The sequence below is a fragment of the Larus michahellis genome, chromosome 3, assembly GCF_964199755.1.
Source record: "Larus michahellis chromosome 3, bLarMic1.1, whole genome shotgun sequence".
In the NCBI taxonomy this organism is placed as follows: Eukaryota; Metazoa; Chordata; class Aves; order Charadriiformes; family Laridae; genus Larus; species Larus michahellis.
In genome coordinates this window covers 55265511-55281147 of record NC_133898.1, presented here as the reverse complement: position 1 = coordinate 55281147, position 15637 = coordinate 55265511, and the positions used below count along the sequence as shown (strand labels likewise).

The 15637-nt window shown below is 36.5% G+C and overlaps 1 protein-coding gene across 4 annotated transcripts in view; it reads right to left on the bottom strand.

Annotated features, from left to right (window-relative positions):
• Positions 1–15637, bottom strand: part of PDE10A (phosphodiesterase 10A) — a 393462-nt gene that overhangs the window by 30558 nt on the left and 347267 nt on the right. For all 4 annotated transcript variants that reach the window (XM_074580278.1, XM_074580274.1, XM_074580277.1 and 1 more), the window contains 7 exons: positions 14237–14295; positions 11527–11578; positions 7783–7925; positions 5475–5567; positions 4674–4860; positions 3097–3239; positions 1312–1395 (listed from right to left, as the gene is read on the bottom strand). In XM_074580278.1, the coding sequence (XP_074436379.1) occupies positions 1312–1395; positions 3097–3239; positions 4674–4860; positions 5475–5567; positions 7783–7925; positions 11527–11578; positions 14237–14295 (761 nt within the window). The remainder of the gene's footprint in view (positions 1–1311; positions 1396–3096; positions 3240–4673; positions 4861–5474; positions 5568–7782; positions 7926–11526; positions 11579–14236; positions 14296–15637) is intronic.

Genomic DNA, 15637 nt, shown 5'->3' with positions numbered 1-15637 from the left:
ACCTCAATGCAGGCTACTATTACTTTCTCCATTGCTGTATTTTGTACACTTGATTAAAGCAGTAAAAGATTATTTCTTCATGAGAGCAAAGAACATGTAGTGAGTATCATACATTTTTCTCCAAAATCCTCCCAGTTATACATTACGTATGTGTATACTTAAAGGCACAGTCTTACTCCTCAACATATTAAAAATCAAATTTTTGTCTTAAAATAGCTGTACTTATTTCAGAGGGTTGAGAAGTTTTGTTCTTTCAGAAATTAAATACGAGTCCAGTCCTAACAGCCTCCTTTTCAAATATTTCCCTCACTTTTGTTTCTTTAACTGTATATGTGAAAGCTGAGATTCATTTGAAAAACGTCAATTCTTTGCCATCAAAGTTACATCTTGAAAGAAAGAAACTGGGAGATAGGCAGGGAAAAGAACAGAACATAGCTGGAAATTTGAACCCCAGTCCTGCATCCACAGCCATTCATTCAGGAATGAAAACAAGCTAACTACACTGCGCAGCAGAGAACTGTATTTAGAACAGCCACCCACTTTACAGTATTGAAGAAGACACGAGAGAGACCCTCAGGTCTTTCTATATGCTTTGAGGGCATGGAGATATTACTAAGATGAAACAGTCACCAGCAAACGCTTCCCAAATATTGCCCCTTTTTGCAGGGAGATACTTCCCCTTTCAATTGCCCATCTGTAGATTTTTTCCATAATTCGGAGCATCTCCTTTCTTTCAGCAATGGGATATATTTAGCCAAAGGACTACTGATCTTAGTAATGATAATGGACACTGAGAGAAAGGACAATAAATGAAGCATTTCATCTGAAAAACATTCACTTCCATAATTAATGCACAATGATGCCGATAACTGATTTATTTAGCAAGATAACATCTAACCTTGTATTACTATAACCATATACTATATTAATTTCAGCAATCATAAATTTGAAAAAAAATCAGTATTCGTGGACCTTCTCTCCTTTTTGGCAAGAGTGCTTTTAATATTGCCACTATCTTCTGTCTGAAAGCCAATCTCATCTCTGAACCAAACAATCCTTCTACATATTGGAAGGACAACTGTTTGGATGATACCCTGAGTTTTTTTACCTGGATGTTCCCAAATTTTATTAACTGAAGACCAAGAAGCTGGGACAAGAAATCCAGCCTGCTTATTATAACCCTTTACAGACCAAAGCAAATAAACTCCAAAGACAATGAGACCTTGAATTAGAAAATACTAATCTCAAAAATTCCTAATAAATAAAACACATAAATAACAGAATTAAAGCTATAAATCGTGTACTTCATACCAGGCTGTCCCACAGGACTGGTGAACCATGTAGACAAAAATGGCAGGCCAGACATCCTCATACGGACTGATATCAAAGTGGTATCTAAGAAGAAAGTTTCAGCTTAGTAAGGACAAACACATTTTCATTCTTACTAAAAGCAAGTGAAAATGACTAGGTAATGTATATCCAACAGCATTCACTTGTTTCGGAATACACACAGAAAACTGACTTTATGGGCTATATTTTCCAGCAATGTAAGTGAATATATTTCTGCTAAGATCAATGGGAGTACACCCATAGAATCATTTAGGTTGGATAAAACCCTTAAGATCATCGAGTTCAACCGTTAACCCTTGGTTAGCCTTTGGCTTTGTTTACTTAATAGAAACTTCTTTATTTAAGAATCCATTGCTTAAGTAATGTACAAAACTCTTTGTTCTACAGAGATGATGAGAGCTTTACAGGCACTCCTAAAATATTCCAGACTTTCCTCCCAGGAATTGTAAAGATGCTGTCCCTAACAATAGATTTAGTGGCTTTTTTTCCCAATAATTTCTGTCACAAATTCTGCAAGGCTCGATCTAATTGTGATAGAGGAATAAATCAGCTAAAAATTAAGCCCAAACTTCAAAAATCAAACATTTAATACTGCATTTTTTTATGTTTCATTAGCTGAGGACTTCTCCCCTCTCCCAATATCAACATTTAGGCCCAATATTAGGGACCCGCTCAGCAGAACTGTTTGTTCTTCGATTATTAATTAACCCCTTTTCCCTGCACCTGCTGCGCTGCAAGCCTTTTATTCACTTGCCATTGAACCGAGCTAAACACTTGCACATACGCAGCATACCGAACAGCACAGCAGGTGCAAGAGAGCTGAAGGTAGCTGAATTGCTTGGAAAACGGTTAAATGTATTCAGATTGCTTGAACTAAAGGATGTTAATATAATTTAGAATGAAACCTGTCATCTTGGCAAGTAGAAGTCATTTTTGTTGAGGAGGTGGGTTATATAATATCATCTAACAAAGCACAAGAAATTGTATTGCAAAGAATAAGCTTCTATTAGGGTGTAATCCTGCAAGCTGCTAATACTTTGGCTTTCAAGCAAATCACTTCAGCATGTAATGAACTTTAACTGTAAGCAGCCTCTATTAAGCATATGCTTGCGTGCTTTGCTCGCTCACAGCTACAGCACTGAGTGCCCGAGAGGAGCGAGCAAGCTCTGGAGATTAGGTTTACAAAGACAACTTAGATTTTGTGACTCAATATCATAGAGTTTTGATTTTAGGCACCTGGTCACTACAGTAGAATTTATTGTCCTGGGACAGAAATAGCAATGAAAAAATGAGGTAAGTCCTGGTGTTAGCGTTGAGTGGGGACTGACTGATAAAATACAGAGAGGTACATCTCCAGCACACAGCAGACCCTTGAGAGCTGAAAGTAATTGAATTATTTCAGAGAAGGCCAAAGAGGCTGGATGGGAAGTCCTCCTCCAAATTTAGACCACAATTCTAAACTCTAGCACCTGGGATTCATAACTCTGAATTATCTTCAGAAGTTTAGAGATCTGTGTCTATCTTCCCCAAACCTTTATCTATCTTTAATAGATAAATTTTGTTCACAAATCATTAAGCATAACTAAGTATAAGAAAGCCAGAGATAAACCCCAATGATTTTAGGACAGTTCAATAATAGAAGTGCTTCCTACAAAATGCTCCACTACACATGGGGGCGGGGGGGAAATAATCTTTTTCACAGACTGATACAAGATGCAACTGGCGTTATATGAGAAAAATACTTACAGTTCAATTTCTTTATAAATATGTGGAGGCAGTGTACAGTGCATGAGGTTTTGCCACTCTTCTGCTGTACAAACACTGTGGTAGGATAGCTTCTCCATTGTTACACGGTAAATACACTCTGAATGGCGAATTCTGTGGTACATCTGGAAAAGGGAAGTCATTCATTAGCGTGAAATTTTAATAAAGGAAAAAACATTTCCTTCCTGCATTCAAGCACTTATTCTTAAAATACACATCTGCAAAAATGTTAGTGCTTTTGGCTGCTCAACTTCACACATTAGGAAAGTGACAGATTATATGAAATTCAGTACTTCTGGAAAACTGGGCCTTCTATCACATCATTCCACGTCCACTCAGTCAGATAAACATCTAAGGCTCGGCTGATTTTTCACTGCATCTGAGCTCTCCCAAGAAAAAGAATTAAAGTTCATGAATTAGAAACAGAACTCCATCCCTTGCAATATGCTAACAGAAAGAAAACGGATAACAGGGCACAATCAATATTTTGTGCCACTGCATGAATTCGGCTATTAATTGCTACATATAACTGCTACCTATGCACAGTAAAAAGTACGAGATGTTTATCACACCTACATTACTATGCAATAACGGTGAAAAATAAGTACAGTTAATTATTGAGAGGTTCAGACAGCTATTGCAGACACGGCATGGTTTGTAAACAAGTAAAGACACAACAATTTTACTAGTAAAGAAAATGCTCTGGAGCAGGATGCCCTGAATGGTAACATTCACCGTCTAAAAAGAGTGAGCTCACACACAACTGAATGATTGCATAGTCCCAAGTTTCATTTATATGCGGGACTTTCTACATGCCTTGAGTCATGTGGAACAAGTTTAAGTAATTGTTAGTAAAATTTGCTGCCTGAGCAGCAATATCGACAGCATCCTGTTGGTAAAATGGCTTAATGTAAATCACCAGGCTTAACTGGCATTGCATTGTATCTTGCCTTCCACGAACATGACATTTCTTCTGCATTGCATTTTTATTGCATTTATTGCATTTTTATACTTAAATAGTAATGATCATTAAACTGTTTACGCTTCCTACAGGAACAGTAATTTCTGTGACGATAAAGGGTTTGAAAACAAAAATAGCTATCCACTCTTACCTAGACGCATGGATAATTATGAGTATAAAGCACAGCATATAAACGTATAAATCGATATCTTTAAATATTAAACATATGGAATAGAGAATACATAACATCTCCATCCGCCAGTTAAATCTCTGAATTTATGAAATAAGAATCATACTTTCTAATGGAAAAGAGAGGACAGACAGATATCATACACATTTCAGAGCTTGCTCTCTCAGTTTAGCTACACCGAATTGATGTATCCAGAGCACAATTATTTCAGAAAGCATCAAATGAATCCCTATCATCCTCTTAAAATACAATTATTCAGCAAAGAATTCAATGACTCCTGTTTCCTCATTAATTCAATGAAACAGATTTATGAATCACTTTAATTATCTGGAACACCAAACCCCTTAAGTAGCATTCTAAGTCTTCCCACTATAACCAACAGCTTACAAAACTGTAAATAAAACTTACATTAGCACAGTGTAAGGCTAAAGCACAAAAGACTGCAAACATTTTAAAGTTGTTCTCATCAGTTTTAGAGAAGGCACTTCCACTTATTTTGTTCACCATCTGCACAACACCTATTACACTTCCTCGGCTTACAATAGGCATGCACAGGATATTTCTGGTTGTGTAACCCGTGTAGAGGTCTACTTCTCTGTAAAGCCAGAAAAGAGAAAGAAAAAAAAAAAGAAAAGATTTAATATTATTGATTCTCAGAAATGGTGATGTATAATATAGTAAATAGTAAGTAGATGTAATTAGTACCTGCAAGAAGTTCACCTCCAAAGTTCTCAAATATTTCCATCTACTGTGTCATATTTAGAAAGAACTTTTTAATCCTTTAATGTCCATTTGCAAGATAAAGAATTAATAGTTCCTCAAATGTACAGTCAGCTTATTCAAAAAATTAAAGAATACATTCAGATACTTAGGCATGCTATTTGTTAGCAAACTTTTTTTTCTCCCCTGAAACTAATCATATTGCAGGGAGGCTAATAAAGAAAATCAGCAACAGTCCACCTAACTTGGCAAAGTTCCATAACAGGAACAAGAACTACATTTTTCTCCATTATATTCATATTTGATAAAAATAACACTTTGTATCTTAAAAATATCTCTGACGGTTAAAGCATTTAAATAGGTATCTAGAGGTTGTCTTCTCACCAGAGCGTCACAGCTCCATGAATGCATCCTAATATGAAATTAAAGTAGTAAATTTAAGTAAAAGGTTTGGTGAGCTATCTTCCCCTCTCATGAATAACATCCTACCTGTTAAAGCGTGGATCTGCATAGGCATCAGGGATGTTAAGGACTTCTCCCGTTCTTGCCACTTGACCAGCTATTCCTTTTTCTATTGAGAATCTGCAGAAAAGAAAAATGTGTGTTAGCCGCAATATGAACTATCTGGAAAAACATTTTTCCAGTGGAGTCTGTGTTGGACATGGTAATGGATATTTCTTCCCAACCAGCGTCATTTTGATGCTTTTAGGAGAAAAATCTTACGAGACAACAAGTAGTAGTAAATAATAAAATAAAAAAAGCACATACTAATACATACTTGCTGAAAACACTTTACAGAACTACATAGTTTAATACAAAAGATACCATAATATGACCATTTTAGTGACAAAAATTCCCAGTCTTCAATAACCCTGGGGAGTTATGCCTAATAAACAACACATTTCTACAGAACCTGAGACTTGCATTTACCTTTACAAGCTATTGATTTTATCACTGATTTTACATCTTCGTTGTTTCTTTAAACACATCACAGGCAATATGGAACTTGTTTCTTCGGGATGCGGGGATTTGGTAAAATAAACTTATAAACTTTGGAAAAAGACCAGTGGAAATTTCAAAGCTAAACATTATATGCATTTATGCATTTGCCATGTACACTTCAGAACAAATAACTTGTTTCATCTCATGACATGCAAACAATGCCATGGTAGTAACTGCATCCTGTAATCACCACAAGAAAGTTAAACACAAAAAATACATTCTGGAGTCGAATCAGAAAAATCTACAAGTCTGTCTTGCGAGGAAATAATTTTCAATTCTTTGACATAGAACAGTTATGACACACAGGCACAAAAGAATTTGTGGAGAAAAATAAGTAGAAAGAATCACATGTGGAACGCTTTCAGATCTAAATGTTCCTGGGTAGCAATCTGCCCCCACTGAAGTTGGTGACAAAGCTGACAGGATTTCACCCTGCACACCTGATTTTAAGTTACTTTCTTCTGCTACTTGTTATGATATGTACATCACTCCAACTTAAGGCTCCTTCCTAATGACTGACTGACTCAGTGTCACTTTCTTACAGAGATTTAAGTTGTATTTCTCTTTCAGTATCCAGCACCCATGAAATGGCTCACATCCTTGCACTCAGAGTCAACATTTCAATAATTTTCATACAGAAAAGACAGAAAGATATAAGCACGAAAAACAATTATCAAGCAGGAGTATGAAAGTGTATGTTAAAGCAGGCCACCTTCTTTAATTTACACAACCTCCTTGCTTGTCAGTATGTAAATTGCACCAATTTTGACTCCTTCCATTCTCACTCACACAATGTAATAAGTGGGAGTGAGTTTGTCTAAAGGAGTCTAAGTGAAGACATGAATCACATCTCATATTGGCCTAGAACTTTAAAAGCATAAGGAGAAAATGAAAAAAAATTCTGAGAAAATCTATGCTGAGTATGTTATCAAAATTTTAGTGCAGGACACTTAGTCATACATTTATTTCTTTCTAAGAAGCTGCAGATTTAAAACCTGTGTGTCTTTGAAAATCTCGATCTGTATCTATTAAGGATTCATAGTTTTTGAAAAGTGAAAAATACTATATTTAATGTTTTGGTTTGCCTCTTTCATTAAAAAAACATGTATATGCGTCAAAATTACATACTTGCAACATGAAGCAGAAAACCACATCAATTTTAGGCAGAGAATCCTCTATATTCATTATGAGCCCATATACATTTTCAAATTCACCACTTCAAGCACACTTCAGAATCACAATTATTTAACAGTTTGAAAATAATCTAAATTCACATGAGGAAAAAGTAAAACTAAATTACTGGACTTGAAATCTTCAAAACCAATGACCAGTCCATACTACATTCTACATATGCCTAGTCCATCTGTAAGAAGTACAAATTGTGATTTCCTTGCTTTGTATGTTCTCGAATCGCACAAATTTCAATTCCTCTTGGGAACCCTCTTGGGAAAAAAAGTCCCATACTGGCAGACTATGGATTAGGTGCATCTTTACCTGCACCTTTACCTACCTCAGAACACCTCTGTTTTTTTCCCAACATGATTTCCAAAAGGACCGCCTCCGGAAGACGGCATTTCCAGGAGTGACGTTATAGCTTCAGAGACGTTGTTTCGATGGCACTGCAATGTCATTCCCAGAAGTACTACCTTCTGGAGGCGGGTCCTGGTGGGAATGATATCACAGTATGACAAGTATTGTCAGGGTACCTGCAGATAGGCACAGAGACTGGGTAATAAAATGCCTGCACATCTGTAGTTATAATGAAAGTGGATTCTCTTCTGCTAGCTACTCTTACCTTATTTCTTTGGTCTTCTTGAAGACAGGTTTCCCATCATTTTCTTCTCCAATATCAAAAAGGTCTGAATACAGCTCCTTATTTTTGTGGTCAACCTGGAAGAGTGCACACCTATCTGCATTCACCAGGTTTTTTGCATATATCTATAGACAAAAAACAAAACTAGAGTTAATGGTCATCAGTTAAATTTTTTTCAGTCACTTATCTGATAAAAACGTAAGTCCCTAGAAGATAAAAGCTTTGAGAACTTATCCATTATGAAAATCTGTTTGAAGGAGCACCCATCTTCACAGCAATCTTTTAGGATACAATTCAAAATGGAAGTGTCTTATTCCGTATTTTTATTGCAAATTAGAGTGTTCTTCTCTTTGAGAAATGCAGGAATATCTTTAGAGGCTGGAATGTTTTCTAAAAGAAAAAAGGCTTTCCTATTACACACAAGTACAAGGAATGCTTTTCAAAATGGTATCTTTCCTCCCTCTATGTTTAGATATTTTTCACCTTTACTTGATTTTAAATAGATAGGATAAGGCAAGACTTAAGAACATTTTTGGCTTTTTGTCTTTATCTTCAATGCAAATACATTGCTATTGAATATCCAGCAAAGACAGATGTAACAGAGCGTTTGTTTCTTAAAAAGCTAAATGTACCTGTAATACATAACAATGAACAAATAGGGAAGATTATCATTGTCACAATTACCACTGTAACTATGGATTGCCCTATGCAGCAGTATAGGAAATGGCTGCACCCTCCAGATGCTAGGGACAGCTCTTGCACAAAAGCTGAGACTTAGTAGTTTTACATGAACTAACCAAAGCCCACAAGGTACCACCCAAAGTCAAGAAAGTACCACAGTACTCAATACACTTGCACAGCCTCTATCATACTTTGAACCAGCTAGTTTGATCTTAGCAAAACTAACTGCCAGCCAACTGCACTGATTGTCAGAACAGAATCTTGTCCTGGGAACACAGCAGCTCTTCACTGAAATGTTTCTCAGACATACAATGGACTTTCTGAGAACAAGAGGAAAGACAGAACCAGAGTCAAACAAGGATCATTGTGTTAACTAAAGATGCCGTACAGTAAGAACCTGCTCTACCCAATTCAGGTGTGTATCCTATATTTCTTACTTGCTCAGAAAGTATAGTAACTACATGGTAGAGCATGATCTGAAGTAGATCATGCTCACCTTTTAAAAATTATATATAATAGCTACCTAGTCATTCAGCCAGAGAAACAGGTTGACTACATCTTGGTGTGCAATGCATGCAGGTGGCACGTCTTAAGAATTCTCAAGACTTCCATATGAATGGATGAACTTCTCCCCCACCCCCGCTTGTATTTCGGAAATAAAAACAAAAACCTGAACTATTTCATTTAATATTAATGCAAATAGGCAAATGTTATACCTTTGCAGAACCCCACCACCCCCACCCCCACCCCCGCTATGAGATGATAAATCATTAGTTGGGAGACTCTAACCTCATGTCATTTGAGATGCTTAATGGGAACTGCACAGAAACCATCTAGACCAAGTCTACAAAACATGGAGGGCCCTCCCATATCAACAGAATCCATAGCTGGAAAGATTCTGTTGCTTTCTACTCCATTTGCTCCATCAGAGTGGTAGACAGTCAGGGAGACTGCAAGCTAAGAGGTAACTTTTGTGAAATATTACCCACATAGAGCACTAAGAAGTTTAAAATCTCAACCGCTCACACCATTTATGTCTTTGCTCAAAACAGAGTGAAGATAAACTGTGCCGAAAAGGACAAAGGGGTCCAGTAAATGCTTCCCTACACCTATTCAGAAACTGTATCAGATTTCTTTACAGAATCAAGAGCACAGTGTTGATTTGTCACAATTAAACTCTTCTGTTCTAATGCATATGACTCAAGAACTTACCTTGGTCACGACTCATACTTTTCAAAAAGAACTGTTTAAGCACTACTAATTGAGAGAAATGGTTAATGGGATGAGAAAGTCTTACTTCTGGTAAAGTCCTAGCTCAAATCCAGGCCAGCAGCTGAAGGGGAATATCAATACAAAAGGTATGCTCTGCATTGTCAATAGGGAGGCCAGGGACCACCTTTTGGGTAGGTCACTTGTAACTAGTCAAACCTATTGGTAAGAAGATTTGTAAGGCAACTTGAACTTTCACTTCCCCTCCTTCATTTATATTCAAAACCATCCTTATACCACTAACTTCACTGAGGGATTTTAATGCAAATAAAAATGAAAAGAATGCCAAAATCCCTGTTCTTTTGTCTTTATAATTACAGGAAAAAAAACAAACTTCAAGTGCAATCACCAAAGGGTGAAGCAGTGAAGTGAAATTGAGTTCCACTCTTTTCTTACCATGGGACACAGAATAAGCCACATAATGATAAAATCACACTCACATAAAATGGCAATAAATGTGCAAACGCGGAATTCAGTGCATTGGCCCAAGAAACAGACAACTGCTACAAGTTTACAAAGGAAGCTGAGTATGAAACATCTACGCAGGTTAAAATGCAGAATCATAATCCAGCCAAGTGTTGGAAAAGAAGATGAAAGACTAAGCGTATTCTACTGCCAAATGTGTTTTCCACCAGACCTCTATTCATAGGGAAGAATATCAATATTTGTTCTCAATGCCATATGTTATACTACACCAGTTCTTTTAAATGTTAAGCTATTTTTAAGCAGTTCATTTAAATTGGAAAAGTCAACGTTCAGAAATGTGTCCTATGTGCTGAATTCTTGACCGTGTACTAACTAGAATAAGACAAACACTGCAGAATATTTTCCATTACTAACTCAAGTTTCTAAATAAAACCATTTTAATATTGTTTGCATTCTAAGTTTGTTGTCTTTGAATAGTCTAGCTAAGAATATCACTTTGAAAACTGGAGCAAGTATTGGAGTACTGTTGGACAGTAATTTTGTGAATACGCAAATTGAAACAATAGCATCACAGACCTGATTATGATTTATATTCAGGATGCAATGAATGTTCCTAAAGCTAAAATGCATAATTCATACATCAAACACTCAAAATGTGCTACGAACAACCAGTCCACATGTATTTGTAAACACTATTCAGGAAATAATTTTTAATTCAAAATTGATTCAGAAAATTATAATCTGTTTCTGAACTGTACTTTAATTCACTGATTAAAAAGTCTTAGTTATTTCAACAGACTTGGCTTTAGTGGTTTTTATAAAACATTGGCTCTGCCACTCTAGTTATGGGTCTACATACTTTTGCAAAGCAAAAAAAGGGATGTCATGACTCGCACATCTCATTCAGCAATAGAAAAAATACTCTTAAGAGTCATATTTGACCTCTAGTCCTTCCTACAGACAACAACTTCTTAAGGAGTTTTTTGCAGCATGTAGCAAATTTAATTTAGGAAAAAGGAATCAATACAACAAGCTGAAATAAGAAGAAAAACAGAAGCCTTTCTGTTACAATTTTCAGCTTTTCTAAAACACAATAGTAGCTATTTAGTTCAGAGACAGTCACGTTTCATTAGTTATGAAAGCCGTGAAATGAAGTTGTTGCAGCAATGAAAAAATCAAGCTGACCTTTGCCACCTTCTTCCATATAGAGATGTTAATACTGTTTGTATTACGTATCCATTATAAACAGCTCATATATTTCAATGACATAATGCATTACTTCAAGGAAAGGAGAATGAAGGACTTTTAATAACTAAGACTAATAAACTTAGAAGTGAAAAAACAACTTACCATTATATGTTCAAGTAGAGAATCTATTGCAACTATATTATCAAAATACGTTCTGCAGAGAAAGAGAAATCAGTAAATATTGGCATTTAGTCAAATGCTTCTCAAGTGGCTGTCATGGGCTCTTGTTTCACAACCGCTTAACAGTGGAGCCCGAAAGGTGAGGACAAACCTCTGCACCTTGAAAATCACTGACTGGCTTGCTATAGCACAAGGGAATTGAGAAATGGTCCTAGTTCTGTTCCTTTAAGCCATTATTCTACAATGACAGAATTGTAGAGTATTGTCTAGAATATGTAGAATTTTCTCTGTAAAAAAGGAAGACTACCAAACATTGCCTACCATTAAATAGGCCCCTGCTGAGCAACACCAAGAATGTATCAAAATGCTTTGTCACCCTTTACACACTGAAAATTTTAAAAGAAGAAGCAAAAAAGAAAAGCAATCCAGAAGACAAAAAAAAATTATATCTTCCATTGCTGATACATACTGTCTACATGCTTTCAAAATATTTCATTAGGTTTATGCATAGAGGACTATGTACTGAGTACTAATGAAAACTATGTATTGTAGCTAAATTCAGGTCATATTATGCAACCCTTAACTCTATTTGAAAGGCAACAAAATTTATAAAACTCCTAATGAGTTTTCTCTATCAACCCAGGTGTAGCATGTTGAAGTTGTAGAAAAAGACTGATCTTGTTTCTCAGGGAAAAAAAAAAAAAGGTATCTCAGTTTCACAGCAAAGTGGTAGATGTCCAAGGACAGTCAAGAACATTGAAAGATAAAGGTCACACTTATTAGTAAAAGAAGTCTAAATCTTCCACATGCCAAGTCTTAATAACCCTTGGATTACAATTTTCCCAGCAGACAGAAAGACATTGTCCCATGGCCTTGAACATATATACAGCTCAGTTCTGTTTGGGTCTAGTGGAAAGGAAATATATAATAGGCTAGTCTTACATTGTCAGGGACATGAAGAGGTGGAGCACTGCATACTATGCCCTTTCTAAAATGCTACAGAACATGTCCCAGTGACATTGCATGCTAACAATTTCCTCACTGAATAGGAAACCTTCTTTCCATGTAAGAAAGAGTACAGACCATTTCTAAGAAGAAACTAATTATTTTCTTGCTAGTGCAACTCTTTACCTACATGAAGTTCATAAAGTTGTTATTAAATGATATCCCAATTTTGTGGCTTAAAACATAGGGCTTGCTTTTTGTTAAATCTAAACAATTCTAGCAATTGATAATTATGTATGAGAGGTATTTTCTTATAGAAATGCATATTAAGTACTTGCAGTATTTATTGAAAGTTTTATCTTAAAATTTAAAAATCATTACAAAGTTCTTTAAAACAATCTCAGTATTATGTACCAAGAGTAAATTGCCAGCCAATATATTTGGGTAGATTAATCCAGAGTTCTCTGGTAAACTAGCTCAGTACAGACGTTAGCAAAATAAAAGCACTCTGGAAAGGAACATAATGGTGCAAGGGACTGCAGCAAGTGGGTAGCTCTGGCAAGGGCATGATGAGAGTGCCTTCCAGGAGACATACTCTGAACGTTAAGCTGAAATTAAAAAAAAAAGTCATCCCTGAGGGAAAAAGCTAGGAAAAACATCTGGATACATCCAGCTTGCCCTCTTTGCAAGGGGTAGACTCCTCCCTGCGGTGTATCACTCTTCATTCCAGGCGGGTCAACTCAGCTGCCTGCATTCCTGAGCGATGGCATAGGAATCTTGGATGTCCTCTAGTCTCATCAGTTTGAGAATTGTTCATCAAGACCCAGAGAATTGTTTGTAACAGCAAAAATCTGAGACATCTCATTTTTCCACAGTATCATCAGTCCTTAGAAATTCTTCAACCAACTAGTTTGATAAAACACTGTTACGCACCTCTGACTGGGATTTACTGAAAATACAACTTTGGTTTGTCTTTTAATTTATTGGCTATCTCTACTATTTAAAGATGCTAATAGCAGCAACAAAGAAAAATGCATGACGGAAAAGCAGATCACCTAAGACGCTAAGTTGACTTTGCAAGTCTAAGCCCTAGGTTTCATACTCTTACTGCGTTTTCAATTTAATCTTGTATGCATTGTCACAAGAAATTAAAAGAAAACACACTAGATGCAGTTACAGTTTTTGAAAATGAAAACAGGGCCTCCAGCAAATGCAGGGAAAGAACAATCGTGCGGCATCCCTGATTCTTCAAGCATATATCCCTGAGGTGCATATACTTATACATGTGTGTGTGAATACCTACATGTCAAAAAAAGGGGCGGAAAGCTGAAGCAAGCTAACTATTTTTTCATAAAATCCTTTCAAACCTTCTAAAACTGCCCATGGAAAGAGATGGCAAGCCTATTCCTCGCTTCTCAAAAGAGGGCCATGTTTAACATTGACAGAAGAGGAGGGAAAAAGGCTAAAAAAGCACGCAAAAGACCAAAACAACAAACAAATTCTGTTAAGCATAATTGGATGTCGCAACTTCTTCTGCACCACCACCAATAAAAAAGTTTTAACAGGTATACACCAGTGCCACTCACATCATTTGTTCTTGCCCCAGTGCTGAAGTTTGCCCACCCTCCAAGGTGTGCCTTCACACCTGCATGTGAGCTACAGTGTAAAACACAGGTAGACTGAAAGAGCCATGTTAGAAAAGCCCACCAAAATAAATTGATGAGATTAGAGTGCAAATCACACTTACTTCGATACATCAAGCAAGAAGTCATTCAGTTCAGTCTGCTTAGCAAGGCCCCGGCACACCTGGAAGCACAGATCACGTTATCATTTGCTTCAAAAGAACACTGAAGTTAGAGGGAAACTGAAGTCACGCAACCTACCAGTTTAATTTGTATGAAAAAAATACTACTACTAGTATATACATATGTTACAGCACTGTATAAAATTAAAAGCTGGATTTGTGTGCTGGGCTTCAAACTTAGCTATCTAGCTGCTCAGTGAAAACTATCAAATGCAAGTAACATCTTTCATAAGACTCTTTAAAAGATGTTGGCTGTTAACACTTGTTCATGCTGCCTCAAAGGCTGCCACTGAATGTGATTATGGAATGAACTTAACACCACCTCCTTATCCAGACCCTCAGCTCTTCTGAGAATGTCGAATATTTTGTTTGCTTTCTTCCTTACCATACTTTTACCACTTTTTTGCAGGTTGCAAAGTAGCGTGTAGACACAACTGAAGACTGACATCAGGCAGGTTTAAGTAAGCTAAGTAGCAGATGATAAATGCTCAACTTTTGGAGAAATTAGCATGAGTATGAACACAAAAAGTAGTATTCATACTACAGCTTAGAAGGAAAGTATTAGATGAAGCAAAGCTTTGAACTGTATTTTTACGTCACCTAATTGCATACTCTGTATCTAAAGTATAATTGTACACCTGTATGTTACTAGAGCAAGCACTGACATCAAAAAAAGAAAACAATCCTCTACTGTTTGTACCTTTTACACTATAAAATATCACTCAGAACTAGTAATACCTTTCATATGTGCAATGCAGATATAAATAAATATGCAAAATATGACAAACTACATCCACAAGCATATAATTAGGTAAGTAGGTACAACTTCTTGATACACACTACTTCCTAAAGCCCAGCTGTGAGGATGCTGGGTATGGCCCAATGCCAGATCAAAGTTTTTGCATTCTTCTCATGCAAAAGCTTGGGAAGGGCAAGCCTTCTGCTTAGCAGAAGGGAGAGAAATGAAAATGACCAGTGGACAGGCTTAAACTAACCTTTCTGTGTTTTGTTCTCTCAGGTGTGAAAGACTTTTCTATTAAAGAGGGAGTCATTGTTACAAAGTGAAGCTACAACTGCATGCAACTGCAATTCTACTAGCACACAATATTCTACATCAGCTAATTCTGCCTAAATGTGGCAGGGTGAATGACCATCCTAAACAAAGTCAACGACCTCCAGCACCAAGGTGGAAAATATTAGAGCCCAGAAAAGAAAAGCAGGAAGTTTTGTGCGAGTCTTCTGCCAAATGTATGAAAGTCACCTTGGAGAAAAAAAGAATGTCGTGAACTTCCTCCTGTGAGCTAACAAAAGAAGTGGAGTCACCATCCTCTGAATGTGTTTAAG